General features: G+C 43.4%; 4 protein-coding genes across 6 annotated transcripts in view; 1 reads left to right on the top strand and 3 right to left on the bottom strand.

Moving 5' to 3' along the window:
* Positions 1-1538: 1538 nt before the first annotated feature.
* LOC128301828 (spermine oxidase-like) lies at positions 1539-4035 on the bottom strand. Its single transcript, XM_053038462.1, has 4 exons — positions 3631-4035; positions 3326-3547; positions 2978-3197; positions 1539-2922 (listed from the first exon to the last, which is right to left on the bottom strand). The coding sequence occupies exons 1-4, from the start codon at positions 3810-3812 to the stop codon at positions 2053-2055; spliced, it is 1494 nt and encodes a 497-aa protein (XP_052894422.1). The 5' UTR covers positions 3813-4035; the 3' UTR covers positions 1539-2052.
* Positions 4036-4296: 261 nt separating this feature from the next.
* On the bottom strand, positions 4297-5951 carry LOC128304629 (peroxisomal N(1)-acetyl-spermine/spermidine oxidase-like). The gene is given in 4 exon segments (XM_053041836.1): positions 4297-4531; positions 4588-5159; positions 5227-5279; positions 5282-5951. Coding segments are annotated over 4 exon segments (1503 nt in total). The 5' UTR covers positions 5925-5951.
* Positions 5952-6594: 643 nt separating this feature from the next.
* On the bottom strand, positions 6595-8257 carry LOC128303080 (spermine oxidase-like). Its single transcript, XM_053039934.1, has 3 exons — positions 7559-8257; positions 6900-7474; positions 6595-6829 (listed from the first exon to the last, which is right to left on the bottom strand). The coding sequence occupies exons 1-3, from the start codon at positions 8255-8257 to the stop codon at positions 6595-6597; spliced, it is 1509 nt and encodes a 502-aa protein (XP_052895894.1).
* A 1073-nt stretch (positions 8258-9330) lies between these two features.
* The window catches only part of LOC128304769 (GATA zinc finger domain-containing protein 14), a 52835-nt gene continuing 35101 nt past the window's right edge, over positions 9331-27064 (top strand). For 2 of the 3 annotated variants that reach the window (XM_053042000.1, XM_053041998.1), the window contains exons 1-2: positions 9331-9428; positions 10250-10833. In XM_053042000.1, coding sequence (XP_052897960.1) covers positions 10780-10833 — 54 coding nt within the window. In that variant the 5' untranslated portion in view covers positions 9331-9428; positions 10250-10779. The remainder of the gene's footprint in view (positions 9429-10249; positions 10834-27064) is intronic. The other variant, XM_053041999.1, reaches the window with a different exon arrangement.

The following is a 27064-nucleotide window of genomic DNA, read 5'->3' as shown; positions in this document are numbered from 1 at the left end:
CGTGTTCTTGTGTGCCGTATTGTAAGGCGAGAAAGAGAGAACACACAACATGAAGGTTTAGCTTTGTACAAAGATTAAATGTAGGGACATTTTTTATACAGTTTAATTTTGACTTTCTTCTCGATTCGGAAGAAAATCGTATCTAACTATAAAAACGATACTAGTGCGTCGCAATTCGTGTTACTGGCACATTGGTCAAAGTAATTTGGTAGCACTGCGAAAGCAATAGAACCGACAAAAAGGAAACAGAGTATGAAAATAAGTTATACGAATTTTTCCTTTTTCTTATTCTATTGCTTCCATTAGGGATGTACACAAGCCTCACAGGTGTTGCAATATTTATGTTTCATTTATGCTAAAGTCCAACCTTATTAAAGTAAAAAATGCGCTGCTCAAATACCGTTCATACGCTGGTCATAGAAATATCTTTTGTTTGGCTCTTAACATGAGCATATGGACAAAGAAAATGTATTGTGAAGAGTTATTGCCAAAACACAAAAAAGCTGTTTTTACGACGGTACGGTACGGTACCATCGCTTTGGCTCGGTGAACATAATGAACGCTATTTGAACGACATTTTCATTTCATCGTAGCTTTTATTTCTAAGCTGTATGTTTAAACGATACAAATTCATTTCATTTATACTATTGGGATCCCCTCGTTTGACAGGATAAAGAGAACTTGATTTTTAAATTTATTTGCCCACCACTGATTGGTTTGGTGTTAACACATGCAACGCCGTGTTAAAATCGTGCTAGACAATTTCTATAGAGTATCACTCGAATTCGGGTGATGCGGCGCCGGGCGTGTTAATTAAGGTTATTGTTTTATTTATCATCTTGCACTCATGTTGGACTTTTGCCTAACTGAAACAGATCTGTTCTGCTGTTTACGATTTTCTTCCTAAAGAATCGGCTTTTATTCATACTTCCTTTAGTGATTGGTGTAATAGATTTTTTTTTAAAAATAAAATCCTTTTTTATTAAATTAATTTTTCTGCGTTCGTTCCTCATGTGTTTTTGACAAAATAAACCATCTCCTTTAAAGCGTTAGTTTTTCGATAGGATTACTCAAACCGAGGGAGAGAGAGAGAGGGAGAAGTAGCAGCGAATGAATGGCCAAAAAGTTGCGCCCTGTCGAAAGGTAACACATATGATGTCTACTGTATGATGATTAAGACAGGTGGGATCTCGCCAAGGGTTAGGAGCGGTAGCAACCAAAAAATGCAAAACAAGAACAGAACGATGTAGAATGAAACATGGTACAATTTGGTAAAAACAATTAGGCTATAGGAAGAGGGTGGTTATAAATGGCGAATACCGTAAAAGATACGAACCTGGCCCCGCGCACGTGCGTGTGATTGTTAAGCGGTTTATCACCTGTGTGTGTTGTCACTCATGCAGTTTTGACCCGAATTATGTAAGAGAACAGATAGACTCTCAGTACGTACTAAGCAGACACGTTTTATAAACAACTATGTAAAAAGAAACCTCCTGCGTAGAGGAATGTCCTGTAATAAGTTCCCCTGCTCGCAACCCCACGTACATTGTTATAGAGAATGTTCTATGTAGTGACCGATGGATGGGAAGCAAAACACAAAAAGCACATCTCTTCTTTCTCCGCCCTCTATCAACCGTACAGAAGGTGATAGAATCATCTTTTATCTCTTTATTCGAACGAAGAATCAATAGCATCCTAAGGGACACACCGGCATAACCCACACAGAGGGGGAAATGTGCATTAAGGGACAACCATAGGCAGTACATCTATCTACGGTGGTTGTATCGTAGAGTGTAACTGTAGGAATCGCCAACAGAATCGATCACTTGAATAAAAAAATGTCTTCAATAAAACTTTAAACAAAAAACTAATCTTAGAACCCTGTCGGTGAAGACACCGTAGAGCGGCGACAATCGGCGGGCAATCTTGTTGCTCGGTGTCTGGCGGCACCGGGAGACCAGCAAACTTCGCGGCTGGTTGGTGCACGGCGGAGCCCGCACAACAGACAGTGTTCGTCCCTACACCACTGAGAAGCCAGCATGGCTGCGAGGTTTACAGCTTCCCCAATAAAGGTGGCATTTTACTGTTCGAAGTTCGATAGAGATCGATCAAACGATCCGCTTCACGCCAACCACTAGCAACCGCACCCTGCACGGTTGAGTACAACTGTGGATGGCTTGCTTCTCCAGCGAACTGTACGATCGGTGCGTGGTCGGATGCAGCGATCAGTGGTTCTGCTAGCTCTGCTGCAGTTGCTCGCATTGCATCCGATTTCATCGAACGACTGCTGTAAGAGCCCCGGAAGTGTGGATTATTGTACCAGCGACTGCGCGAAAACCAGCGTGGAGCTTCCAGCACCGAGAAATGTGGCAGAAATTTACGCAACAAGAACATCAACCCATCTATTACTGTCTGCTCGGGAAGTGCTTCCATTACACGTGCATCATGGCCGTAGATCCACGCAACCAGCAACCGTTCGGTGCGATCCGGCACGAAGAAGGCGCACACACTCTCCAACCATTGGCGACCGTCGAGTCGCAGCTGTTCGAGATCGTTCGCTTCCCACAGCAAACCGAACCCATGCCAGCTGTTATCCTGTGGCCAGAACGGTTCTTCAAACTCCAGAAACATCTTGTCGATCGTACCGATGTAGAGGCCTTCGATGGCGTTACGCTTCGGATCGGGCAGCGGAGGATCGAACCAGAGCGTGTGCATGTCCTGCAGTACACCGAGCGATACGGTCAGTATGAGGTGGTTGGCACTAAATGTGGCACCGTTTGTACACGTTACAGAAACACGATGGTGCGGGTTTTCTGGACGGCTACTTGACTGTGTATTCCATTGAATCGACTTAACGACATGATTAAACTTAGTGTACTCTTCTACCATTATAGGTGCGTCGCTCTGTTCAGGAAGCTTACGCTGTGAACAAGATTGGGATATTAGACGTATCTTGGAGGAATACGAATCACCTTACCATCAGCAAATCAAGCAGCGTATGAAATCCTCGATTTTTCCAATTAATCAAAAACTCGTCCTGATTGTCTTCGAACTCTAGCAAACCAGCTCCGGACACCTCGTGCAGCGTATCGGTCGCATTGTACGTGTTGTGATACTTGACAAAGAACTGGTACAACTGGTAACAGGTGTGCTGATCTATACCGGCAAACTTTCCAGCACGTACAGCATCATAGAACCTGCCGCAAGGAAGATGTGATTTCTACAATCTCAAGATTCGCTGTTAAAACTAATGGCCTTATTGCAACTGAATTCCATCTGTAACGTTGGAAGCTGCAGAAAGATAAGATGAAGAAATAGGTCTTACACTTTATCGTAGTTTGCTCCAAGCGATCCAGAGAACGTTTGCAAAGAGTTTACATCCTCCAGCAAAGTGTGCAAGGTATCGATCACCCGATCGGACGCTTCCTTTGGTACCGGTTCGCCATTAGATTTGTAATACAATTCATTCTCCTTGTGCTGCTCTATCTCGATCAGTCCATACTTCGAAGCCATATCGTAGATGAAATTGTTTTCCTTTCCGTGCACCCTTGGACGAGAAGGAACGGAAGGAAATGGGCCGTTTTAAGTACAGCAAATTTACTTCATCCCATGCACACCATTCACCATTACCATTGAGCGCCATAGTCCAGCACGTTTGTGCCTCGCCGCACGGAATGAATGCGTCCTCCGATACGGTTTTCTGCTTCCAGGATCGTTAGATTTCGGAATCCTCGCTCAAGCAGCCGAGTAGCAGCAGCTATGCCAGCTCCACCGGCCCCCACAATAAGCACGCTTGGATCAAATTTACTCATCACAACGACCGCTTAGAAATCTGGTAAACTATTGGGCCGCGAACAAGTGAATTAAATGTTTTTCAGGCGCGATAATGAGGAGCGATAGATATGTGCGTATCATGGCTGCGATAAGATTAACACATTGAAATAGGGATTGATAAATGTTTCAAACCAGAGGTGGATGTGACAAAGGTTCACCTCACAGCACAACTCGGAGTTATGTTCCGATCAGAATGATGGTTACCTTGGCAACAAACAGAGTTGAGTGAACACAGCACGTTTGTTTTGTCGCCGGCTGTCAAGAAACACCTGTTGAAGGTCACTGCAAGTGTCAAACAGCTTCCCGCGTAACTCAAATGAAATTGAAAGTTGGTGGATCGTTCGGTAAGAAAATCGAAGATACGAAAGTGTTGTGTGCTTAAATTCGTGATTTTCTTTTTAATTTTGTGTGCTGGGTTTTCATTTCATGTTGCATTAAGTAGGATGAATTCGTCACTCCTTCTCAGCTGTAGTAGTTGATCAATCGATTTGCCTCACGGAACCCACTATCGATGGCACCATGAACGGTGGAATAGTGAATCGGATTAGTAGCTTCACCGGCAAACAGCAGTACGGGCTCATTCGCCGCATTTTTAACCGGTTTTCCAAGAGATCGCGCACCCGTATTCAAGTTCTCGGTTGTTATTGAACGGCTCGAGTATGAACCGCGGAACAAGTGATCCGATGACCATTTAGATCTGCAAAATAATTCAAAAGGTAAGCCTACCTTACCAAACAAAAGGTTTGTTCCTACCTTAATAGACCCTGAATGTTGCCAAATTTCAAGTTTTTGCCAAATATTTTTAGCAAATACAGAATACCATCCTTGATTGGCGCATCCCGCAGATACTCGGCTCGCCGTCCTTCGGCACCATTCATCCAAGCCATCAGCACATTCGGTTGGTTGTCGATGCGGAAGAAGGTGGACACTGCTTCGGCCCAGGCGTTCGGTGACTGACGCAGTGCGTTCAGATCCGATTTGTACCAGAGGAGATGGACGGTGTTGGGGAAATCTTCCGGAATCGGCGCATCGAACAGGACGAATATTTTGTTAACCGTGCCAAAGTACAGCCCTGTGATAGCCTGCTGGTTCACGGTTGGCAGTGCGGGTGTAAACATTGTACGATAGTTCTCCTTCAGCACGCCCAAGGAGACGGTTACGATGACATTGTCGGCCTCGTAGGTGGTACCATCTTGTGCCTTAACAATCACATCACCATCTGTCGATCCTTTCCATTGGATGTTGGTAACGAATTTGTTATAGGTGATGAGTTGACTGATCGGTACCGGTGTGAGCGTTTTGTTCGTTGTTCCTGGATAATTGCCCTGTAGAAAGGCGTTGGACAATTTGCTTGGATTGTATGTCGAACATTGAGAGGAAACAAAACCTTACCGAAACAATGTCCAGAATGGTGGAGAATCCTTTCTTCCCATTCCATGCAATCCCTGGTTTCCGGCCGGTTCTACGTAGCTGTCGGTTTCGCTAGCTGCCACCTCGAACCAGGAATCGTAAGCGGTATAGCCACGCTCGTAGTTGTGATAGTACACTAAGAACTGTTCCGCCAATTCACGGCTAATGTCCTTAAACGCTGGATCGGCCATCTTTTTCCAATATTCTTGCGTGAAGTATTCACCCAAACTTCCGTCGAACGTGTCCCTGCCCGATGACTCAATAATACCTTCCGCCATGGTTTGCAATCGGTCCGCCACTGCTTCCGGCACCTGTACCCCACTCGAACGTACCAGTGCGGCAACCTCATCCGCAATGATGGAGGACTTCAGCAGCCCGCGGTAGACCGATGCCAGCTGGTACACTACGTTGCCCTGTTCCCCGTGGCACCATTGGGCACCCAACTCTACAATACCACCACCGAACGGAGTCGTACGGATACGGCCTCCGAATCGATGTGACGCTTCCAGAATGGTGATGTTCTTGAAGCCCTTTTGGTATAGACGACTAGCGGCGGCAATACCGGCTGCACCCGCACCAACAATAATTATACGAGGGCTCTCCGCTCCATTCACCGTAACGACGTCGGCCAGGACGGCAAGAACGACGAATAATCCTATCAGCGGTGTAGACCACTGCATATTGGTTGGAGTTTCGATCGCACGGCACAATACCAGGACACTCACTGTTTGAGACGCGTTGCGTGTCTTAGCAAACACGCGAATAGTGTTCTATTACAGTTGATGGGCCATATTTAAACGATTTCGGGCGAGGGTATTCAAACTAGGAAACACAATGAACTGTTTGTTGTATTAAGAACGCGTTTGCTATGTAAAGAATACGGTATGTGTTTTGAAGAATCCACGTGTCTGTCGGCAGTAACACACCCACTTCTTATATCGAGCTCTTGTCACTTGATGTGTGCTGTAGATCCGGCACTTTTGGCTTAGATCAATGTTTAATGCGATGCTATTGTAGCGGTTATTACGTCAATACTGTACAAATGATCCAGTTCGTGCTCCGTTTTGTCGTGCTATGTCGTACCTCTGATGAGTAACTGATCACCGGGGCCTTGATTAACTCTGCGAGGGCTCTCTAATCTGGCTGTTTATTCAGTTTTTTTTGTGGAATAATGTACAAACAATTTATAATGCGTTAGTACTATTGATTATCCATGAAGCAAACACAGTGTGAGTCATAGTATTTTACAAGTGTAATTTCATATTGTTGAGCTACGTTTTATTTACTTTCAGAACCGACCTAACGGCCATTGTTAGCTGCGGTGTTTCTCGTAAAAACAACGATTACAGCTCACGGATACATCTTGAGCAAACGGTCCGCTTCACGGAATCCGCTCTCGATAGCGCCATGCACCGTGGAGTATTGGAAGCGGCTGGTTGCTTCTCCGGCAAACATTACCACAGGTTTGTTAGTAGCATCTGTCAAAGGCGTGGAAAGATATTTCGCACCGGTGGCCAGCTTTTCCGTTGTCATCGATCGACTAGAGTAAGATCCTCGGAACAGACGATTTGATGACCATTTCGACCTAAGAGGAGGATGGGATGGGATTAGTGTACTAAATAGCGTATCGATTTCACTTTTCCTACATCACATACCTTAGAACAGCTTGCACATTACCGAAATTAACATTCCGAACAAAGATACTCAATAGATGCACTAAACCTTCCTGGATGACATCATCCGCTAGTAGTTCTGCTTCACGACCTTCGATGCCATTCAACCAAGCGGCCAGCACGTTTGGTTGATGATCGACGCGAAATAAGGTGGACACTGCCTCTGTCCATGCGTGTGTGGAACGTCTTAAGACTTCCAGATCGGACTTGTACCAAAGCAGGGAAAGCGAACTAGGAAGTTCTTCCGGAATAGGCTTATCGAATAGAAGAAACACTTTGTTCACCGTTCCGAAGTAAATTCCGGTGATGGCTTGTTGGTTTATGTCGGGTAGCGCTGGTGTGAACATTCTATGATGGTTCTCTTTGAGTACACCTAGTGGAACAGTTACAACCACATGGTCAGCTTCGTATTGGGAACCGTCATCGGTGGTAACACGAACTTGCTGATTCGATGTACCATCCCACTGAATGTGGGAAACAAATTTATCGAACGTTACGAGCTGGTTCAAGGGCACTGGTGATGTCGGGGTTGTATTCATTGCTCCCGGATAATTGCCCTATTTGTAATGGGTGAAGTGGTTTTTATGAGTGTGAGAATAAAAAAAAACCCTGTAATCTAAATCTGTCCCAAGCACACTTACTGACACAATATCGAGGATGATAGAATACCCTTTCTCACTGTTCCAAGCGATCGTCGGATTTCCTTCCGCTTCTTGGTATTTGTCAGTTTCGTTTGCAGCTACCTCGAACCACGAGTCGTAGGCCGAATATCCGCGCTCATAGTTGTGATAGAAATCTAGAAACTGTTCGGCTAGTTCACGGTCTATGTCACTAAATTCGCTATCTGACTGCAAGGTTTGCCAGTACCTTTCCGTAAAGAAGTCACCCAAACTGCCCGCGTAATTCTCCCGTTCGATCGACGTAATGATCTCGTTCGCCATAGTTGAGACTTTTAAAACAGTGCTTTCATCGATATGTGCACCATTGGAACGTACCAAACTGGCACCATCGGTAACGATGGATGATTCGAGTAAACCGGGATACAAGGAGGCCATCTCATATACCACGTTGCCTTTCTCACCATGGCACCACTGTGCGCCGAGTTCTACAACTCCACCGGCGAAGGGCGTTGAAGCGACACGTCCACCGATGCGGTGGGACGCTTCCAGTATGGTGATATTTTTCAGGCCTCGCTGATAGAGACGACTCGCCGTCGCTATTCCGGCAGCGCCTGCACCGATTACGATTATTCGTGGGTTGACCGCACTATTAACCGTGCTAACAGTGATGATCGCTAGCAAACAAACGATCGTACCACCGATAGCAGGGTGACACTTCATGATGGAGGCCGTTTTTTGTTAGTAGATCAGATAAGCGATTTGGTGCTGGAATTAGACATTTAAAGGTATTTACTTAGGTTGGGTTAATAAGAAGAAAAATGCAATGGGATATCTATATTACCCAGTGTTAATAAAAGACTTTACTTACTTGAAAAAATTCTGAGAAAACGGATTGTACAGTGCTGCGGATCAGACTTCTAGGCTCCACCGATTGTGCTGATAAACTGATGCCCTGCTAGAATTTGCCAATCTAACATGAATAATCATTAATTTGCAGGGTTGTTTATGGTGTTTCATGGATTTGAGTTTCTGTACAAAATTGATCCAGAAGACAAACATGTTTCATCGTAGAAATTGCTAGTAATTAAATTATGTTTGCAAGTAATTGGATTGTTTTAAAGACGATACACTATGAGATTCGGCATTTATTCCAAGATTTAGAATAGAATCTGTCATCGCACCGTTAACCCTGCAAAGCTGTTGCTCAAATCACGCACTGAGCTACACTTGAGGAGGAGTTTGAAATTTGAATTTCATCGTAACGACGCACGTGCAAAGATTTTCTTTAGTGGTATCTAACTGTCTATTGTTTTCTCGATTGTTTTTACGTTGAACAAGGCATCAGGAATAAAGAGGTTGATTGTTTTAGCTAAAAACAACTATCATCAATGAATACTGTAAAAAATGAATGGCATGGCAATGGCATTCAGATCTATTTTAATTTAATTATTCATCTTATTGATTGCATGGACTACGAATTGGTTTATGATTAATATTTAGTAATAATAAAAGATCTAGTTTAATCGTGTTATAAAAACCGTTTTCTCATCAACAAGTGGTTGAAAGGCCCTTCGCCTGTCAGAGTGTGTGTGAGAGAGAAAGCAAGAGAATTGAGCTATTTTTCAAATGCCGAACACATCGGCACGCACACAATAAAGCAACGGGAGCAAGCGTTACGCGACGTAAGAGCAATTGTTGACGATTTTCATCTCCCAAAACGATGTTGTGCTCTTCGCCTGCTTCGATGGAGAACGCACGTAGAAAAGAAAGGGAAGTCCATCTCCAACAGCCAACGCGAACGGACGTACGGCGTGTGCGTGTCCACTAATACCCGGTACGAACGACGGTAGTTTTGACGCATTTTCCGATTCAATTGTGTTCCGATTTGTTGGTGTGTATATTAGGAAGTAGTTTAATGTAACGCAGCCAAATACGATCACATTTGACAGAGATCGTGTAGGAGCGAGAAGGAATGAGAAAAGATCAACGATTAATATCGATAGTTTGAAAATTAGTGAACGTGCCAGTTGTTTGCTGCTGTGTGTTGCAAGTGTTTTTTTTGTTTCCTTTATTCCCTTACACCAGGGCGACGTTGTGCGTTAAATGGACATTTACAAAACGGCTCATGCGACACAGCATGTACTTACACACACCTGAAGCTTAAGCCGGACGCCTCGAGGCTCCAAACCTGCGGGCCTCTGCGCGTGTGCTTTGTCTCGTTTCCGCAACTCTAGGCAAAAAGCCTTTCGGTTTTACCTTCTCTCCCCGTGTTTAAACGTGGTCACTCTTTTGTCTCTTACTCGCTCTTTCTCGTTGTGTTCGCGTGTTTTTTTTGTTCGATCTCTTTAAACCGCGATCGTGTAGTGTGTGCCTGTCGCTCTCGTGCAGTTGTGTGGGTGTAATTTTGGTTTATTTTTTGCCGAGTGTGTTTCGGGCTTTGTTTCGTTGCTTCGCGCAAAGGCAAAAGGGTCCTTTTCTGTGTTAATTGAACAAAGCATCCTTAGCGTTTCTTCGTGTGTGTTTGTGTGCATCGTTGATGTAGTGTGATGCGACAGGTGATTCCCAGAAGAAAGAAAGGTCCCATTGCGAAGTGTGTGTGCGCGTGTAAAGTGCGTGCGGGAGCAAGCAGATTTTCTATCTTCTTTTCTCTACCATTTTTTTTCGTTCGTTTCTCTCTTTCTTTCTTTTTTGCAATGCAACCTTTTACCGCAGAATGCACCGTGGTGTGATGCGTTAAAAAAGTGCGGTCGCGCTATTGAATGGGCACGTATGTGTGTGTGTTTGCGATGCAATCGGTCGCTGCAATGTGCCTCTGAAGTAAAAAGTGATGGTAATTTTAGCAACGAATGCACCAAATCTTAATAGCCCGATCGATTCCTGGCGTAAAGTTGGCACGGTTGGCGCCATCCGTGTGTTGATTTGGCCTTTACACGGTTGTTTGGCTTGCAGTGAATGATCGTCTGTTTGTGCGATCGTCGGTACCGGCAAGACGGAGTAGCACCAACAAGGGGCGAAGCCGATGAAGCTGGGTTGTGATTCATGCGTGTAGTCCCCCACCGGCATCGTCTTCACAACAACGAAGATCGTACCTTCCCGTTCGGAACCGGTGATTCATTCCACAGCAGATCTCATTGCTGCCGCTTTCAATCATCATCTTCTCGGTGAAACAATCACTATACGGCTTACGTTGTGACCGGGAAGTGTGCTGTTGAATAGGATTAGTGTGGAACAAATACTATGACATGGGATCGTGTACGAGACGACACTTCCTGTTGTCAATATGCATCCTGCAATTGGTAAGTTAACTTTATAAGGATCTCTTCAACGATTTCAGGCTAAATTTACTTAAAAGGCATTGACAGTTTTGAAGAGACTAAAGAGTCCCGGGAGCATCAAAGTCTCTATAAGCATACAGGCAGACGGACAGGCAAAACCTTCCCAGTGAGACCTTAAATCCCTTAAACCTTGTTAATATTTTTTTTAAACACTTATTTTATGTTACAATGACAATTCTAGTGTCATCAAGCACGATAACACTTCAATCATTAAATGTCCTATTGATTGGCATAGATTTGAAGAATTATTTTGTTAAATGTTGTATATCTTCGGCAGACCTCAAATAGCGTCAGGGAAGAATCATCATCAAGAGGTTATCTTTTGAGGCGTAGATCACTTCAACCCCATCAGTTGAGGTTGAGGTACTGTTAAGGAAAGTTTAGTTTTGTTTTGATAGTCTAAGTACGCTGTTTATATCGCAATCCATCTACTCTAGATTGCATTGATCCAATCTGCTTTTTTATGTTGCTTTCCTATCTACACGTTCCCGCATGCCGAACGCCATTAAACGTAATCTGTTTCGGTGAATCGCATTACGTCACGCCAAGCAGCACGATCATCTTTGATCTAGATGAGTTTTTAATCGTTTTCGTGTAAGAACCGTTTCTTGCCAAGAGCGAATGGATATCATTTCGTTTTTTTTTTAATTTTCAAGCTAAATAAACATTTTTGCTCCTTTAGTGTGTTATAAGGCAAAGAATTTATAACACCGAGCACCATGCAAATAAAGTACATATTTTTATGTCAACTTTTGCTGTACCATTAGCGTGAAGATGTATCTTTTTCGCACGCCTCGGCTGACAGTTAGTGCCTTTCGAACGTAATCCAATTTTATCGTTGGAACGATATTTTTACGCCTCTGTGCACCATTCCAAGACCGGAAGCCGTCCGGTGGGGTTCGTCTGCAAAATCTCACACCATTCGATGCGGTTGCGACACTTGACGAGGTTAAAACACTCATTTCCTGTCGCGGTTCTCGATCTTCTTCCTGGCCGTCCGTTCCACCCAACCAACCGCCAATGTTGAGACACTACTCCTCGAGACCGGTGGGAAAATTCCTTTTCTTTGCGTAGTTTTTCCCCATTTCCTTGTGGATTTTGCCCTGTTGTGTACGTGGAAAGGAATGTATTTTGCGATACTTCACCTAGCGCTCACACCACCACTTGGTGCAAACGCGATAGGCAGACGACCTTCCGACCGTTACTGGCGGCACTAATAAGCGGACATTTTTGAACTGCATCGAGTTTTTCGAACCCTGTCGCGTTACTTTCAAGGAATGGGGACATCCGGGAGAAGAAACCGACAAAAAAAAAAAACTATGATGGAGCTACCGAAATGACGAGTCGGCATTCTGGCAGGGAAGAAATGCAACCCAGCTTAAGCCGGAACAGAGAGATGATGGAGAAGCAGACAGCGACATTCCAGCCGGTTCGAAGGATTTGTGGAACCTTCTTCGCTTGAGAGGTTTCCCGCTCCCGGCCCGAATGGAAGATGCAAAGACGAAGAAAACAGATATTTATTTACATCCTGTCGGTGGCCGACAACGAGCACGAACCTCGATTTCAATATATCCAATAACGCTTTAGTTTGTGCGAAGAAGAGCAACGATTTCTTTGACCTCGACGCGGACGGTTTTTGTGGCCTACCCGTGGCCGTGGCTCCGGCGGAATAATTCTTCCTTCTTCCCGTTCCTTTGCGCTTCGCCAAAACGCTTCACGCAAGACGCGCCAAGTCTTTCTTTCCGCCGTTTACTGTTCCTTATGCTTTATGGTCGTTTCATTAAAATTCATTCATTTGCCTTTTAGCGTGCGCGGCCCGTGCCTGTGCGCGGCTGTGACTATCGGGATTATTGTAGCTCCTTCCCTGGGTTTCAGTTTGTGCCCGTTCTTCTCTCGCGGGACGATGTTGCCTCTATTTCTGTTTGGCTTTACATTTTATCTCTTGTTTTTAAACCCCCTTCGGTTCGCGGTTGGTTTGCCGTTTTGTGTCTTGATCGAGTCGGCTCGGACGCTTTGACGCTTCGTTATGCTTCTCCCCGTTTGGTGGCCGATCCGAAGAAAGGCTCTCGGTAGCACCGGCTTTGTTTGCGTCCTCCCGCGACTGAACATGCTACGACGATGTTGTGTTTATGTTGCCCTTCTGTTGGGCCGCTCTCTAATGGGAAAAGGAAGACGCAAGCAAGCGTAACATGGTTGTAGCAGCATGTGTTAGCTTTAAGTTGCTGCTTTACTTTGTTTTAAACTACAGCCCATTTGTTCGCGCGGGGGTAAAATGGGCTTTCCGGCGGTGGTTGAATCCCGCAAGGGATATGGGAAAGTGGAAAAGAATTGCATTCGACGTCACGTTTGTTTGAACATAGAAATGAAATAAATAAACCGAAACATCGGAGCATCGTTTATCCGTGAAATGTAAGCGCTTGTTTATTTTTTTGTTGTTCTTGGTTTTCCCACCATAAACATAGCACTAAATGGGAGTTTTTTTTCTCTCCTATGAGAAGAGTGATCGCTGGCAGGTAGAATACATGGATTTTTTATGAAATAAAATAAAAATAATGACACATGGATAGAAGAAAGATTCATCGTTGAATTTTAAGAAATTTTATTCTCAAATATTTAGACAATATTTATTTTGCTGAGTGCAAAACAAAAAATAATTTGACTTTTCTTTAAAATCTATCGATGTTTTGTTGTAAATGTTTTACATGTTAGCTTATGACGTTTCTTGGAGATCAGATGATTCCATGGCAAGTGGGCTTTTGACGAAGTACACTGACGTTTGTGGATCGAATCTCATCTGGACCGGTACTCTATATCAGGGACAGCATGATAAAAAAGGAAGACTAACTCCTCAAGCACTCGCTAGCTATATCAATACTTTACGATTAATGCACAATGAATTTTTGAATCCTTGCCAACCTCATTTCTCAAGCTGCAATATCTGTAGCATCATATATCAGCGTAACAAAGTTGAGTCTCCAAATCCCAACCAACATCATCCTCCGTAGTAAAGCATGTCAAAACTGTCCCTAAACGGCGCTACCATCGACAATGACTCTCTCGGCTCAACGTATCCCCATGCTGGTTCCATGCTCCTTTTTTTGTGGCGAATCGTACAACATCGACCAAAAGTGCCTAATTCTCGGTTGTTGCACCGGAGGATGTTATGTCTGCACGTTGTCTGGAGAGTTTAGGATGCACAGTGAACATGCACCGTCCCCATTTATTGTACGGCGTGGTGCGGTTACAGTCCCGTTTCCGCTTCCGTCCGGACGCGAATGGCGTTGGGTCCGGTAGTCAAAAGGCGCCGGTTGTCTACTGGCGCAATACGTCCAACTTTTCAGCGATTCTCCGAGATAAGCGAAATTGGTTCGGGACTGGCTGGGTTGTTGTGTGATGTCGTTGCATCTCCGAGTATCTCCGGATGCACTCAAAGGGTTGCACGGTGTTGTAGCAGTTGGAGATATCGAAATGATATTAGACGCGCTTCCGGTGCGTATAGTAACGTTCCAAAGTTTTGATGAGGAAGTTAGACACGAATAATGTTGACGTTGAGGATTATGTTTTTTTTTGTTACCTTCCTTCATTCACATTCTCCAACTCCACTGCCACACTCACAAATTGAATTATCTGCACAAGAATGCAACCTTGTCGTGGGTTAGCAAACGCATCGAATTAGGGAAAAGCTTATTGGAAACGCGGGATTGTGTTGTTCCGTTAGCATAGTTACAGTTACTACCCCCACGGATCGCATTTGGTTCGATTCCGATAAGCAATCTAGCGCCATCAATAGCCCGCTACAGCACACCGAAATCACCCTTAATCATCTTAGCAATTTGCGGAAGCACCACCTCTGCTTCAACTCTCAACAAGCACACACGGCCGTTAGCAAAGTTGGCCATGCCTGGGGGAACGTACTTTGGGAATGTTATCTTACTGACCTGGTTTCGTTTTTTTGGGTGATTTGTGTTTTTTGCCGTTGTCTACATGGAAAACGCGTCCCATCAAAACAGACGATCGCTTTGATCGTAAGGCAGTGGGGTGTGAGCGGATTTTTAACCTCGCGTTTTCTTCCGCATTTAGCCACACGAGGCCACTGCCGATAGATTCTATAGATACGGATGTTGCGAAAAAGGTGTGTCGTTGGACTTCAAAGCGACCAACGCTACACAGTTTCGCGTTCGTTTCTATTGGCCCCTCGAAAGGGCGTTATTCAATTGCCGTACACAGTGAAGTTTGTTGTCGATCGATGATCGGCGGCGGATGGCGATGTTGGATGGATGGTGGAATGGCACACTAATCGTTCGCTTGCTCGCCTGCTCAAGGTTGCGCACCCGTTCACGGTTGTCGTCCAGCATAAATCAAAGCATTGTTTGGTGTGCGCTTACGATCGGGCGCGTGTAGGCGTGCATCCGAGCCGCGAGTGTGCAATCGGTCGATATGTAAATGTAAATCAACCGGTAACCGGGCGGGATCGTTCATCCCACGCTCGGGCCATGCTCTCCGAGACATGTGTGTCTTAATTGGTGGCACTAGACAAACGATGGGCACTAGGCAAAGTTGTAACACCATATCGTGCCAACCCTGGCCTAGGTAAGTTAGGCAGCTTTTTTGTTTATGTAACACTTCCAATTCAAATGAAGCCTATGCTCTATTGTGAGCAACAAAAACTCGTATTATCTTTATTAGTGATTTTTTATGGAGTGTTAACCAGTTTATTTGTGGAATAATGTTTTTTTTTAAATCTTACCTTATCTAAAAAAGCCATTAGGTTTGTATTGCTTCTTTGGTTTCGTTTTTTATTTGTGTGTTATTTTTTCTTCTATTTCTTTATTGATTCAGTTTATTCCTTTATTTACTTGTCTGTTCATTTATGCTTTTACGTATTGATTCATTTATAATTTGTTCATTGATTCGTTTTCTTTTGTTTATATTGACTTGTTTTACCGGTTTTTCTTAAATTTACTTATTTGCCCAAGTTATTTATTTATTTAATCAATCCTCAATTCTTTCATGTAAAATCATTACTTTTATATTAATTTTCAAAAGCATTCTATTTCGAACCAAGTAGCAAGGAAATAAATAAGCCTCAAAGCTCAACAAATGAACGTCAATGATTTTCCGACCGGAAACGCTTTAAAGCACTTTTCCCAAAGTTCTATCGACTGGGTGGGTGCCGCATTGTTCAATTTAAAGTAAGAATTTTTGCGACCAATCATTGATAAAATGATGTCAACGATTCCTTCCCATTTGTGCCTGTCCTGCGTACTTTGAGCCGTACGCAAACACCGTGACCGAAGGGAGCAAAATACAAAATCGAATCCTCGTGCAAAGGTGGCAGGGCGGTTATAAGGTTTATAAGCATTTGAGTGAATGGGGGGGAAAGGAACAAAACAAAACAGCACCACCTGCCCAAAAAGCATGATGTGAAGTTCTCTCGTCTATCCGCCCTGACGCCGCGTTGTCGTTAACGAGTTGTTGTTCAACCGCTTGTGGGGGTGGCTCGGGCCCAGCAAGAAACAATAGGCTACCGAGCCGGAATTGCTTTCACTTGACAATTTCTGATGTTCGATCGGGACATAAAGTGCGACGAATTCAATGACATCTGTCTTCGACAGCCATCATCACTAACAACCCTCCTGTTACGTACAGTCGGTTTGATAGGGGTGTTTTTTTCTGTTGTTGTTGTTGATGTTGGATGAATAAAGTTCCATCGAGTTGTTCATCCGTTGATGAGATGTTTTCAAACCAGCCAGGTACTGTTTGGGAATGAATGAAAAAATAAACCTGCTTATGCTGTATTTTTCTACAAAGTAAAACAAATTTTGCCTACCTTTGAACCATCCTCCCTTGAAGACGGGTGACCTAATCGGGCACAGTAGGTTCCCCGGTTTTGGTAGCACTTCCGGTCGGGTGCAAAAGGATGGCATTTTATTGACAAGTTCCCATCGAGCTATTAGAGCGGGAAGCTATTCTTTGAAATTATTTTTCATGGTTGGTCACATTTTGTTCCCTTTAGGAGAGGGTTATAGTAGTGCTAGAAAGGGGGACTGCAAAGTTTTTAGTTAAAATCGAAAAGATTAATTAATATTGTATCATTAGTTACATTACCTACAATAACCACACGATAAATTAAAATAACACATGTATTTCTTGTTCGTTCGATAAGATGGACAATATCGTCATTCATTTGTGTAATTCATTCATTCAAAATAAATCGATAGACGTCCATATCGATCGACTGCATATGGTGGTAGAAATCGCAGCAAACTTCACCCGAAACAGTGATAAGATAAGATAAGATGATATATTCGTCAAAGCCTTTTTTGTCCTGTGTGTCCGTTTGTTCCCGTTTTTGTGTGGTGTTGTTAAAAATGAAGTCACCCACACGCAGGGTGTTTTTTTTTTGGTGTGTGTTATCGAAGACTATTGAATTTTCTTCTTTTTTTCTCTAACTGGTGCATTGGTGATAAAAATGGCTGAACAAGGGCATAAACGTAGGGTAACCGCAGGGAGTGATAATCGAAGTGTCACAAAAAATTGTTACTGCCTGTTTGGTCCGTGCATTCGTGCAGGAAGCAATCGAGCGTGTAAATTGTCTTTCGATCGGTTTGGTAGGTATTTTGGGATAAAAGGTGACATGTTACAGCTGTCGGCAGCTAGATGATAGCAAGTTGTAGGTTTCAAAGTATTAATCGTGCACCACAAAAAATATTGTTTGATGGAAGATTAATTTCCTTCAAAGAAGTATTTAAGTGTGTATGTTTTAGATTAGCTACTGTTTGTACAACTTACTGGTAGTGCAAAAAATAACCTTCAGCAGTGTGTGATGTACCACACATCACTTGAACTTCTGCTGCTTCCCTATCTATCTATAGCTTTAGATAAATAAACGGGCAGTTGCAGTTCAACCGTACGTTGTGACCAAACGCAAACAGTTTCCGATGATATCATGTACCGAGAACTTGCAATGACTGGACGCTCATCACCCTCCGTTTGCTAAATTACCTTGACAGTGCATGAAGGCTGTAATACACTCATGTGTCTTTTAGTTTTTTGTTTTGTTTCCAACACCGTATCATTGAAACTCTCGGAAGCTTTTCATCGTCATGGCGACTAATCTTTGCTGACGGAGGTATATCTATAATTTTGTTGCTGCTATTTCTTCTGCAACATTTCGCCCTTATGAGTATGAATTGCGATAGGCGACCGAAGAGAAGTGAAGGAGTCGATAAAATGTTTTTGCTTTGCTTTTGCAAAGCCTGATTAGATTCATTTGTAACAACGTTGGCCGATTGCGTCTTAACAATGTGCAAATTTGTGGCGTTTTTTATTATCACACTGAGCTGTAGGACTGTCTATTGTGTGTTAGTAAAAGCCTTTTGATGATGAAGTAATAGTATTGTTTTGTGTTTTTCTTTAGCTCGGTTTGAAGGTTTTCGTATTTGTTTGTTGTTTCAAATTTCATTCCATTTTTTGTGTGTGAGGAATAATCACCAAAATGTTATAGAAGAACTTTTCCAACACTGCGTTGCGTGTTCCGCTCGGTTGTCTTATTGGGTCTTATCCGTACTGTTTCTGCGCTGATAATGAACTGAGCTAGCGAAAAGTGCTGAACCAGCACGCAGACGTTGCCACTTTATCCGGCTATAACCACCACCACCCTGTGCTGATACAGCTGCTTTCGAGGTTTCCGTTTCAATATTTGATTTGTCGTTGGGCGTTTTTTGTTCTCCACCAATGCATTGCCTCCACGGACGATGGTCCTATTGCTCAGGCCGCCCCCCACCAAAAGAGAGGGGTGGAGAGAACCTTTGACAGCCATCATAATACCGCTGGAGGCAATGTTCTACGTTCCAATACGTCACACGTGTACATACCGATGAAATGTGATCCGTTTTCAATTCTGATTCCGAACGAAAAACGCGCCCGAGAGCTCGGTCGCTCAATTTTTTAATGACTTACGTTGAATACACCCACCCACCCCCATCGCGGTGGCGCATTTGCGGTTCCGTGCGCTTCATTTGATGTGCATTTGATAGACATATCGTTCTTTGAGGTGGGTTTTGAGGTTTGGCGCATGGCGGCACTTTTACAGCAAGCTTCAATAACAACCTGGAAGGGGATTCCTTGACGGGACACGGTTTGGTTCGCGCATATGCCAACAGGGGCACGATCTCAATCAAGCTCGATTTGCTCGAAATAATTAATGAGTTTTCATTTCTACTGCTGCTACTCGTTAACGTCGGCAGATTGGATTGTGTTCTAGCAAAGCGTTCCAGTTGTTAAAGCGCTTCCGAACTTCATTCTATTGGCACAAAATAAACTTATATACTGAATATGAATTTATGTGGGTTTTTTCAAAGTTTTTTGATGATTTAAGGTAATTAAATTAAGGCAAAGCTTATGATTAGGTTAAATTATATTTAATGTTAATGTTTTCAATAGACAGCAGGTCGCATTATGCAGAGGTTAACTGTCTTGGTCGTCCGATCTACGGCTGGCAATTAATGTCTACCTACAGTTAGTAGTTTTCCCAGCAAATAAAGCATACCTTTCACCTCCCCGGTCTTGGCCGCATGACTAATGAAACATAATCGAACACGATCCGGCCCAATTAACGAAACGTGTCTAATGAAATTAATTGTCACATTAACGCCACGGTACGGTGGCATCGGGCATCATATTTCTTTCAGCATTCCCATCCACGAATCCGGTGAAAATCCATTCCATCGATTCGAATTTCGGTAAAATGGGCGCCTTTTGCATCGTTCACCTTTTTGGACCGGCCAGCTTCCGGTCGGGCGAGAATGACCAATCATTAGTCACCGGTAAATCGTACGCCGGGTGGAGGCCAATTCTGTGGAAAGAATTCGGTGGAGGCAATAAAGTTCCAGGTTCGAGCAGACTCATCGTTGAGTTATTTTTCGCTCACCGGCACAAACGGTGAAGGTGTAAGATGATGTGTTTGCGATGAACAACTGCTTCTGGCGCTGTGCGGTGTGCGGTTTGCTCTGAAACAGCTTTATGGCTCTTGGAAGGCTATGAGCTGTTCTTAAATGCAGGAAATGTGGAAGGGCAGATATTTTAGTTCACTTCTAAAATATCATTAATTCTGTTCTGCAAACTGCTTGCGAACGGTGCTGGGGAGAGGGTGGGGCTAATTAAGTGGTTGAGAGGGTCGTTTTAGGTGTTGTGTTTGGAGCAACTTTTAGTGAAGGAAGATGTAGTAATGTAGCAGGCTACAAAGGTGTGTATAAAGTTGTAATTAATTTTGATGGAATAGTTTTTCGTCCAAAAACAGGTTATTTTAGTTTTAAGTGGTTGGGTGAATCTGATTGATTTTATACACAAAATGACTTCGAATCTCTTATGATTCTTTTTATTGGATATATTGGAGAAGCAATAAAATTAAGTGATAAAAGGTAAATAAATCTTCAGGAATTCAACCCGACCGTTCTTTCGATATTAAGAAAAAATATCGTTGATTTTTTTGAGAGTTGAACTCATGATTTGAAAAACTCTTCATTCACTCTTCTTCATAAATTACGCTGCTCACGACTTCTGTGTCCGGACGCGGAACATATATGCGGGGAATTGAGCAACCGGCTCACCAAAAGCTTAGGATTGAAAAAAAAATGGTAAAAGTAGAACTATGCTCCAAGGGTAATGTAGGCAGAAGAATACACTAACGGCCATGCCCCTTTCCCAAAAACCCCACGATCGTGAAGATCATGAACAACGGATGACCGTGGAAAACAACGGCAAGAAAAATAAATGGCTCCGGTAACACCATTCGGACCGTAAAGATACGTAATGGACGTACTGGTGGAGCATGAAATAGCGGCAAAAATGGCCAGGAATGAAAAGTCATGAGTCAAAAAGCACCAAACTGTTCGTAGCAGTGCCTGCGCAGCATTTCTGCTTGAACTTCAAGCCTCTTCCAGGTCGACGGGTCGATCGCATGCGCATCTGTCTCACGTTCCCCGGGGTTCACCATCTTGGTCGGGTGTAATAAAACCTCAGGAAAAGGGTACGTTTTTGCTTTCGGAACTCTCCAAGTCTCCCCGTGATCGTGGCTCGAAAGAAGGTGATGAGTTTAACCCAGCTCGTGCATTCGATGCTGGTTAAATGATTCAAAGCCTCGCTGGAATATATGTGTTTAGCCATCCCTGTTTACATGTAGGAAAATGTGCAGTACAAAAAAAAATCCAATTGTTTGCTCCCCACAATCGCACAATTTACACGTAAGGTATATGGAGAACAAGGAAATAAAACGGTTGTCTCCCTGAAGGTAACGCTATCTGAAAGTGAAGAGCAATTTTACCAATTGTCGTTAATCATTGATTCATCTGTAAATCGGTTGGGCGCCGATCGATCGAATGGTAATTGGCAAGTATTGTTCATCAGCTTAACAGCTATGCATGATTATGGCTCTTTGCTCTTCGTGTTGATTTTTGCAGAATCGACGGATAAAACCAGCCTTTTAAGTACAAAAATAACAAACAAACATATAGACAAAGCACAAAGCAAAAACGTTAACAAAAACCAGTAAAAATGTATCAAAATACTTTTTTCTGATTATTTTAGTTTAAAAATTGCTCAATGAACTGCTGGCTGTTCATCGCAGTGCTTTTAAAAATTCAGATAAAACTTCATTGCAATGCAGAGAACTGTTACCTTTTTTATGTTGCAAAATGTCCAAATATAGTTGTGAAATACCATCCCTTTGTAGGCATGTTTAGTGTTGCATTCCTACGTTGCCTACAGTATATGCTCGGAACAATGTACAATACGGTATTCCCATTTGAGCAATAGCCATTGATCGGGGGATCAGCGCATACCGTTCTGTACGAGCCTAGTCTTTAACCAACCTTCCAATCGCAATGCTCCGACCGAGCATGTACCGAGCTTACCGAGAACCGGTTTTGTGCCTCACCCGATCGGACCGGAAATGCTTCCCTACGCCATTTCTCCAGCCGCGTGTGGACCACTTTTATGCCGGCTGTGCTTTGCGCAAACTGTTTCGCCTTCTGCCGACCCCCACCTTGGTACTGTCAACGCTTGGCGATCTCGAGGGAAAAACCGTACCCAACTCGCCAAAGATCTCATCTTATCGTGATCCTCACGCTTGAACTGAAGAAGTGAGATGGCGAAGGAAAAGAATTTTCACACCCAATGGATGGTGGAGAAACTGGGCACCCGGGCAATAATGCCATTGTCTGCATAAAACGGGCTAGAGCGTTTAGAAATGCGGTTAGAAACGAGACTAGAGTAAGAAAGGTTTTGAAGCGGGAACGTTAAACAGCGAGATGGTTAGTTCGCTTTAGAACGGCCTCGATTTTTGCAAACAAAAATAGCCTTCGAAAAAGGCTTTGTTTAAACTCTCCTCTAAATATGTCGGAATGTTGGGGTGGGAAGCGGTTCCATGAAGGTTTAATAAATTGGCGCTGACTCATTGGGGTCTAGTAAAGTGAATGTAATCGGGAGGTCTGTAAAAAGTGAATAGAAACATTCTATCGATTGCTCATAGCACCACACCACGGTGCTGCTATTTACCATGTTTGATGGCAAAACAGTCATTGTGTGCAGCGAGCACATTTGTAACGACCACTTTCCAACGGGCCCATTAAAATGTAAATTACACCAAATTAGTAACCAAGTGGATTGCTGGATAAATAAAATATATGAAATGTAATGTGAAATGTTGTATGAAATATTGAAGAGACACGAAAGCTTTACTCCAACTCCTGGGTCTGTTCTTGTTTTGGGTAAAAATGGAGTTATGAAAGACATTGCGGATGCGATATTATTTTATCTATTACACAGTACAGCAACTGTGTCCTCTGGCTGTACAACCATTAATCTTTTTTTAACGTAATTTTACCACAATGTCACGGGAAAATAAGAAAGGCCACATGTTGGACGGTTTTCACAGAAGTACACAACAAAAAACTCCAAATCCATCATTGCTCAATCTCATGTTGTGATTTCCCATCGTAGATGGTCCCTCGGGTGGGCTCCACTTGTTCGCATGATAAATCGCGATAACATCGTGACGAGTAGCACAACAAATAATACAAAAACCATTCGCTGCAGACACATGATCCTCCCTAATCGGTCCCATCCCGTTCGTGGGTGCATTCCAATGGGACTGTATCAAACCAACCGTCACTCGTTCGGTTCTCTCCCGTCCTGGGGTTGCGTTGAACACTTCACCGCATCCACTTTCGCCCTCGAAACCTGCAAAGGTTTAGAGCCTTTGGCCGTATGGTCGTCACACATGCTCCTCCACCGTACGGTGTCGTTTTTCCCATACAAAAACATTTACGGCCGCCGGTCGAGTGGGAAATTTTCCGTGTTGTGCGGCTGAGTGGAATTAGTCGACCGTATTTCGGTGAAAATTCTTTCGTCGTATATTGTGGGTTTTCCGGGCTTCCAGGGCAGAGCCGGGGATTAGAACGGACGGTAAACAATAGTAAGCGGCACTACGGTGCAAGAAAATGCGTAAGAAACCGAGTGTCCGGTTGTCGAGGCTGTTGAGTCGAGTTGTGAAGTCGAGTGAGGAAATTCGAGAGCCTTTTGTCTAGGGTAGGTAGACAAGTCCCTGGCCGGTACTTAAACTGCGGGCATACCAGACCAACCACCCTCCGACTGTTGGTTTCGGACGTCCAGTCGGGTTGAAGATCTTTATTGCTGCCCCTGGGGTCAGGTTTGGGTCCTGTGTTCGGAAGGAATAAAGGAAGGATTTTGGTGGCTTATCGTCATGTTGCGGTGAACGTGATTTTTCAAAATTATGTTCTCACTCCGAGAGCGAGTGCGTGGAGGCTTTTGATTCGATTTCTCATCCTTCAATAGTTTAAAGAGATTGAAGGATTTTGTATGATTACTGTTTGATATACATTTTATGCGTAAGCATGATGTTGATGCTTGCGATTGCGAATTTGTGGCGCACGCTGGTGACAAGTGGACCGGAAGCATTGTGCGTGAGGAATCATAAAGAAACCTTGCTAATGATAGCAAGCTTCCCTTTCGTTCCTTGGTTTGGTATGTCCAGAGCGGGTACACTGAGCCAACGATAGTGCACAACTGCTCGTTGAACGCGATAATCATCCATAGCGAGCGAGCGAGCGGGTTCCAAGCTCGGTCCAAGAATGTCGTCCCTTCGGACAGAAGAAGGCTCGACAACAAGGTTCGAGGACGAACTTGCTCGTTAATTCTTCTTCGCCCGTTTTGCGTTGATTGATGTTTTAATCGATTTGTTTCTTCGCCCTGCAAAGCCGTATTATGGACATTCTGGTTTTCTGCTCGGTTCGCCACTCGTTCAGTTCATTGATCAGAGCTACCTCGTTTTTTAATGACTAATGATTCCGTTCAGTGACCTGCGGTGCAGAAGAGACAAACTGGAAAGACGAGACGACGCTAAGCATTGGTCACGTTGACGTACCGGCAAGGACGTCATTCATCTTGTTCTGCCGGGTGACAAATTCTGCACAAACTCGTTTCCGGTGTTTTTTGTTTTTATTCCTGATCTTGTGCTGATGTGGTGCAATTTGCTTTGCATATAAAGTGGATAGCTTGATGGAAGAATGATGTGTTTCAGCGTGGTTTCAAGCAACATTGTATTATAGTTGGGTTTTTATGCCTATCTACGTTATTGATTTCGATTCCATTAAGTTGTTTAAAGAAATACTTCCTTTTGGGTGCTACTGTCAATTGTTAATAGCGAAGTTTGACGTTTAAGTAAATCGACTAACTGTCAAATGTGATTAATCGCCAAAACAAATGTCAATGGAACTATATTTGTCAGAGTTCATTCAAGTGCATCATTATTTAAATAAATTAAAGTACACTAATATAAAATTACATTTTAATGCTATTTTTCTGCTGTTTTCGATTTATTCATTATGATTATCGATCAATTATCAAAATAGGAAACATTCACGAGCGCCATCTACTGGAAACCGTGCTTACTAAATTCGATGTGTCCGAATTGGTTACACGAAAGAGATTAAGTTGAAACAATTTGATTCCACATGATTTCTAATCGTGATCGTCTGGAGTGGGTTGAGTGTTCCAAATATCTTCATTTCCACCCAGTTTACCATCACGCTGTTTATGATAGGTCAATAAAACAAGTCAATTAATCATTGTTATGCACATAATCGAAAGCTCTTTTTAAAGAGCTCATAATGCAGATGATGGGTGATGAGTTCATTAATTGAAGTATCGATGTGTTTAGATATGACTCGTGCGCCTAACATTGGTGGCAATGATGATGATGGTTGCATTCTTTCTTTTTCACTTACTCTATGAACTATCCCCTGGCCCAGTCAATGGTGCCAGCCCAGCCGTTGGCTGAACCCGCATCATTCGAAAGAATCATGGAGCGATCGTTCGAGGTGATCGGTATGCGATGCGTTTCATTTAATGCAACTATCCGTACCGAACCTTCCCTCCCCGAAATGGAGCGAGATTGAAAGATTTATTTGCTCGCGTGCGTGCGGTTAAATGCCACTTTTTGGGGTGGGCTGCAGTGGCACTAAAGTGGCGTCAGCTTTTCGCCTGAAATAGTGTCACTTTTTTATTTATTAATGCCGCCTCACCCGTGGACCGGCAATTGGTCTGTGCGGGGTGCGGGTTTAGTGTGTGTGTGTTTGTCTGCTAATGGACAGAATGGAAACAGTTCATTCAATTTAACGCAGTTCGGTTCTGGGGTGCTGTTTTTTATTATTACCATCATTTTGTAACTCTCTTTTCCCTGTTGCCAGCTACACATTTCCATGGGCTGCATGTGAAATAATTCGGTTTTGGGTGCTTTTCCCTCGGTCTTGTGGGTGAGAAGGAAAACCCCAAGAGAGATGAACCGTTCCGTTGAATCGTGATTCGTGTAGCTTTTCCCAGTCGCGCCAGGCAATCGCGCCTTTGGGGGGGAGTTTTATTTATTTATTCATTTGTTTTATTTATTTAACTTAAACTGTGTCACTTTTTACTGTTGTCTGGCAATGGGCAACAAAATCCGCCTTCCGGTGGTTCACCTTCTCCCTCGTTCCCGAGCACTGAAGTCATCACGCTAATTGAGCGTTATTTGGGATTTTAATAAGGTCGCTTTAATTGATGATTCGCTGCCGACCGACGCAATGGCGCTGGGACTGAGGCTGTGCCAAACGGCACTCCACCGTTCGTATGTTTGTGTTTTTTGTTTGCTGTTTCGTTGTTCCCGTTGTACGAGCGTAGAAACTTTATCAATTATGTGGTACCGTAGTAGCGTTTATAAGCCGGGAGAAGCATGAAAGCATTTTTCCAGAGGGCTAGAACAGGGAGCATCAAACAAGTAAGGGTGTTTTTGTGGGCAAAAATCTGGCATCTATTTAAAATTATAAACCCGATCGGAACCGTGTGATGAGTGCTTTAAAAGGAAAGGCAACAGAAAAGATTTTAAACACCTAAGGATCATTTTTATGGCTTCACTTTTCGGCTGGCAGTGGTGAGTTTAGCTGAAAATGTTTCAGGGTTTTGTGCTTTGTTTTAGGGTTTGTTCCTTGTCTTGTATCCCGTTTTAATCGAACGTTCCTTTTACGACATCAAGCTCAGGAATGTTGCTACCTGTTTGTTGTTGTTGATATCGCATCGCATCAATACTCGTCCTTGATGTTGCGTTTGACCTGCTGCTTTATTTTTCTCCTCCCTCCTAATTCAATTACCAATTACGGTTGTGTTTTTTTTTTTATTTTTGGTGGTGGCAGATTCCAATCCAAGCGTACAAGTCTAGGCCCAAACCGTGCAACTGTCCCTTCGCGGTTCAGAGCGTATCGAATTACCCGGAAAAATGAGTGTGTGAACGTGTTTTGGATTCGTTTTAGTGCTTTTGATATGTTGTTTTGGCCGTTGGCGTTCTTATTTTGTTTGATCTTCTTGCGTGTCTTTATTGCAATAAATGAACGTTTGTAAACGATTGTTAACTAAAGTTCGATATGATGAAAAACTCAGGGTTTATAGGAACAGTACACAACGATAAGGTCAACAAACCGCAACTAAGTGTTTGGCAGCAGTTGTTGGTTTATTAATTTACAACTGTTGCCCATTTGTGGATGCTGCAGTGTGTTGTCATCCTAATACCCGTGCAAAGCAGAGAACTTCAAAGCTCGAAAGCAAAATTGGTTTCTTGGCACGGTGGAAGTGAAGATGAGTCTTT

Source organism: Anopheles moucheti, chromosome 3 (genome assembly GCF_943734755.1).
Source record: "Anopheles moucheti chromosome 3, idAnoMoucSN_F20_07, whole genome shotgun sequence".
In the NCBI taxonomy this organism is placed as follows: Eukaryota; Metazoa; Arthropoda; class Insecta; order Diptera; family Culicidae; genus Anopheles; species Anopheles moucheti.
This window is presented reverse-complemented; position numbering and strand designations above follow the sequence as displayed.